The sequence below is a fragment of the Nicotiana sylvestris genome, chromosome 6, assembly GCF_000393655.2.
Source record: "Nicotiana sylvestris chromosome 6, ASM39365v2, whole genome shotgun sequence".
NCBI lineage: Eukaryota > Viridiplantae > Streptophyta > Magnoliopsida > Solanales > Solanaceae > Nicotiana > Nicotiana sylvestris.
This window is the reverse complement of record NC_091062.1, coordinates 143,391,003-143,396,076: the sequence shown is the minus strand read 5'-3', so window position 1 is coordinate 143,396,076 and position 5,074 is coordinate 143,391,003. Positions and strand designations below refer to the sequence as shown.

At 36.6% G+C, this 5,074-nt stretch overlaps 1 protein-coding gene across 1 annotated transcript; it reads left to right on the top strand.

Moving 5' to 3' along the window:
- The first annotated feature begins 1,547 nt into the window (after positions 1–1,547).
- Positions 1,548–2,887, top strand: LOC104230812 (glu S.griseus protease inhibitor-like). Its single transcript, XM_009783701.2, has 2 exons — positions 1,548–1,602; positions 2,566–2,887. Exons 1-2 carry the CDS (start codon positions 1,590–1,592, stop codon positions 2,757–2,759), a joined length of 207 nt encoding a protein of 68 aa, XP_009782003.1. The 5' UTR covers positions 1,548–1,589; the 3' UTR covers positions 2,760–2,887.
- The last annotated feature ends 2,187 nt before the right edge of the window (positions 2,888–5,074 follow it).

Here is a 5,074-nt window from a genome sequence, read left to right as displayed (position 1 = left end):
CAATCAAACAAACTTGTGTATTGAATGAATTGAAATATCCAGAATCTCAATTATTTTCGTCTTTTTCTCTCCAAAAGTTGCTCCAAAATCCGAGATACCTTGTTTTGGGACGAGCTGAACTTCATACACACACACACACAAATATATATATCAACAGGCTGCCTCCAAAATTACAAAATTAGGCTTAAGTCGAATTCCCGGAGACGGATGTGTGCGGCCGCGCACCTGGGGGTATGGCCGCGCACCTCTGGCAGAGTTCTGTAACACTTGCGCGCTCAAATGCATGCTGGGGGTCGCTCGTGCGCGACCGCGCAACTGGGATTACCTCTCGCTCAACTTGTTTTCCTCCCACTAAGTGCACTATTCGTCTATTGATTCCCTCTGCGTCGCTTGCATTGAAAGATAACATATTAGACCCAAATAAGACCAAATCTCTATCGAATCAACCAAATCAAAGACAGCAAAGTGAGTATAACTATTAAGTAACTTTAAGCTCATCAACTGGCTATAATTACTCCAACAAACATCCTAAATGAATTGGCAAATCAATTACTGCATAAGGGGAATAATTAAATAATTCCGTTATTTCAAAGAAACTTTGTATCCAAAAGCTTTCATTTGAGCCTTAACATTATCAGTAACGTTAACTTTCATTAAAAAAAAAAAAAAAAGCGACCAGAAAGTTCTCGTTGTCAAACACGACTAGGAAGTTCAAGTAGTCGTACGTGCTTCATAGTTGCAATATACGAATGCATGGTTGGGTCAAAGACTGCGATCCCCATTCAGATCACAATTAGGCAGACTGATCGTAACTACTTTTTTTTTTTTTTGGGTTTGCATCCGGTTCGGTATTGCTTTGGCATTCGATTAGGATTTGCACCGAATTCATATTCCAAGACTTCTAGTAAAATAAATACTTATTCAAACAAATACTTGTACATAATCTTCAGTATTCAGAGGGATTAAGTCATGATTTTAAACTATAATGGGTATGTATCTGTAGCTGAGTATATTTCATGAGGGACAGTATTATTTACCAAAACAAGCTGCTTTCTCAAGGCGTCAAACTACTAAAATTACGACTCCATTAATATTACTATGAATGAAAATTAAAAATATCGTTTTCGTGACAGCCATGTATTCATTCTAGCTATAGTGTCATCTCTACGCTACATCTTACTTCCTTTCCTTTCAGCTACCCCTCTTGTTTTAACGCCGACTAGCATATGTGGCATATATGTTAAGATAGTGGACTGCATAATATTTCTTTTTTCTTTTCGTCCCTCATAAAGATATCAAAAACTTCCAGTTTATGAACAATGAAAAGTCCTACCATAACTAAAAGTCAAAATTTTTGCGGAGAAAAAAAACGAAAACGAAAACGAAAAAGAAAAAGAAGTAATTTTGGGTTAAAAGTCAGAGTTTCTGTTGCACAAGCAATGCCCTTTAAAATTTTCACAAAAAAGGAAAGAAAAAGGCTCAAAGGAACTTGGAATCCATTACTATAAATATCCATTATGGTCATACCATAATCAAGTGCCGAAGAAAAAGAAGATTTCACATCTACAAAAAGCAATACACAACACAAAATGGCATGTCCAGGTAATTTCACTAAGCTCACCGTATCTGAATAACATAATTATTTTTTAATGAAAAGAAATAGAGTTCATAAGTACTTCACATGCACTATAGTGTTTGATAGTATAATTTATTGAAAAATGGCATGTCCGGTTTATCTATATTTTCCTATTTACAGAAATTAACTAAATTTTTTAATAAAATATATATAAATCCTGTCAAAATCTATAATTTATTTATAAATTAAAATACAGTTTTTTCCTACCGAATCCTGTCAAAAACTATAATTTACATACAACTTGTATACAATTATGTTAGTTGTATATATTTTGTACTCCATGTCGTTTGGCCATTTCTATACCCGACATATAAAATATATACAATTTGTTTATATATTCTTTTTCGAGTTTCAATATGAATTTTAACTAAAATCACCTCGAATCTTCACCAAATTCTCTCAAAATTGAGATATAAACTCCAAAGAATATTTTTAATCATTTTCAACAATACCTAATCCAAACAAATACCAATTTGCAAAATTCAATTTTTCAATTCAAAACTTCAAAACTTTTTAATGACTGCTAATGACTATTCATTAAAGAGATGGTGATGAGAAACTTCAAATCTTATGCGGGTGAGCAATGCGTCCGATATTTTTCAGTAATTGAGTATTTCGAAAATTAATTTTAATTGAGTATGTAGGAAATCAAGATGAGCAAGTTCAAAGGGTAGCTTAATATATCCAAACGTCTTCCTTTCTCTGAACATCAAAATGAGAATATTAAGGAGGGAAGAAGAGAATGAAATGGGGAAGGAAGAACAGGGAGATAAAATGGTTAAAATTGGAGTCTAATGCATTATTTTTTATATAAATGATAAATTGTCTATTAACTTGTAATTAAGTTAATACTTCAATATTTAGGGTAAATTAGTTTTAAAAGCAGTATAGCTATATAAAATCTCCTTTATTATTAATTAATTATACAGGAAAGGATGCATGGCCGGAACTAGTTGGGGAGAACGGCCAGACTGCAAAAGAAACAATTGAGAGGGAAAACCCTTTGGTCACAGCTAATGTTGCTCTTGTGGGATCACCTGGTACCACTGATTTTCGTTGTGACCGAGTCCGTGTTTTTGTTGACAGAGACAACAGTGTTGTACAAGTTCCTGTCATTGGTTAGACGACATTCCTCGATGGCTCTGATGAATCAAGCATTCGTATATTTGTCTTAAAAATGTGATTTGTACTAGTACAATTAGCCCCAATAAGAGTTTGATAAATCTCTATCTAAACTAGAGTTTAGTATGAATAAGAGCGGCTTAATAAAGTAATTATATCTGGACTGGATCGTGATTCATTCTGTTGCTATTGTCAATTATTTTCTCCGGTCTATAATTGTTATGATCCGAAATCCACTAACGGTCGTGATGGCACCGGACATCATTGTCAGGCAAGCCAACCATAAATACTTAATTTAATTCTCATTTTAATAATTTTGAAAACTATGATTTTCCTTCACCTTAATTAATAAAAGGTCATCTTTACAGAATAATTAAAATAATGTTTAGAAGTTAATACAGAATACCCCAAAATAACCCCAGAACCCGGTGTCACAAGTGCATGAGCAGTTTCTAGAAAATAATGTAATACAACAACTGTCCGGGATACAATTTGGATAGAAAAGAAAATATAGTACAATACTCTGAAGGAGACTCTGCTGGCTGCGGGTCGTCTCTAGAGATGCAGCTCACCTAAGTCTCTGCATCAACCATACCGCTGCGCCCAACTAGGCCACCAGACTTACATGTGCCTGTGCAACAAAAATACACAACAAATGTCGTATGAATACAAAAACAACGTGTACCTAGTAAGTATCCCGTCTAACCTCGAAGAAGTAGTGACGAGAGGTCGATAATACAATAAGAATATTTTACTAATGCAAGAAATCGTGGATTTTGTAGGGCAAATGTAAACTAGAAGCAGGTAAACAATCCCTTTTTAATAATAATAGATGTCCAAAGATATTTATTTCATCATGTTTATCAATTTATCTCCGACCAGGGAGGCAACATCAATTTTGTAAATCTCAAGCAAGCATCACAAGCATGCGCAAATCATGCAGAGGTCGTACGACCTGATCCAACAAATATTTAAATTGTGCACTGTTAGAGGGTCGAATGACGCAAACCATAGATACATCTATTTAATCTGCCGAGGCGTTCGGGCCGTTTCAAAAATAAACACACAGACAGTTAATCAAAAAGTCATTAGGAAACAATTATCCAACGAAATGGAAATTTCTCCTTTAATAGTTAAGAAGATAAGGTCAACCTTTTAGAAAATTCATTTACTAATTCGATGTGGTTCAAGCAATTTACATTGTTAATAAGGTTACAAATATTTCAAGTATAGCATGCTTTTGGGTCTTAGACTACCCGAACTTAAACAATAATAGTAGCTACGCATGGACTCTCGTCACCTCGTGCATACGTAGCCCCCACAAATAGAAGCACATAACCAATTATTTTACCCATGGGGACAATTCCCTCTTACAAGGTTAGAAAAGAGACTTACCTCGCTTCAAAGTTCCATAACCGACCTCCAAGCCTTTCCGGTGATTCAAACCGATGCACAACGCTCCAAAACTAGCCAAATAATGGGCAAACCAATAAAAATATACCCTAATACTTATAACAATTCAATTTATATGAATTCCCAATTCTGCTCGAAAAGTTGACAAAATTGCCCTCGGGCCCACGTGGCCGGATTCCGAAATTTTTCGAAGATAAACTTTATCCATAACCTCACGAACTTAAATATATAATTTACTCTCAATTTCATACCCAAAATCGTAGTCAAAGTCCAAAAATAAAAATTCTAGGTCTTTCCACCAAAACCCCAAATTTCTACCAGTTTTCATGCTCAAATCCTTATATAATCCACGTATTTAATTCAAAACTAGTAGAAACCACTTACCTTGACATGGATGATGAAGATGGAGCTCCAAAATCGCCCCAAGACCGGCTCCCATAGAGGAAAAGAAATGAAAATGGCTCAGACCCCGTCTTTAAAACAAACACACTGCCCAGCCCGTTTTCGCACCTATGGTCACTTGACCGCTTCTGCGGTTCCGCAGGTGCGGTTACAATACCGCTTCTGCGGTCCTCCTCCAGCTGCCCCAAACCGCTTTTGCACTGTCTGGCCGCATCTGCGACCTAGAAGGTGCGGGAATTCCTTCGCGTCGCGGCCTCTGATCCCAATACTTCCAATCGCTTTTGCGGGTCGCCTCCCGCTCCTATGTGCCCGCACCTACGGTGCTCCTCACGCAGGTGCGGTTACACCAGAAACCCAACTGCTTCATCCTTTTCTCAAATTTCATTTTCGATCCATTGACCATCCGGAATCTACCCGAGACCCCCGGGATCCCGTCCAATCACACCAACCAGTCCCAAAACATATTACGGACTTGCTCGAGGCCTCAAATCACATCAAACA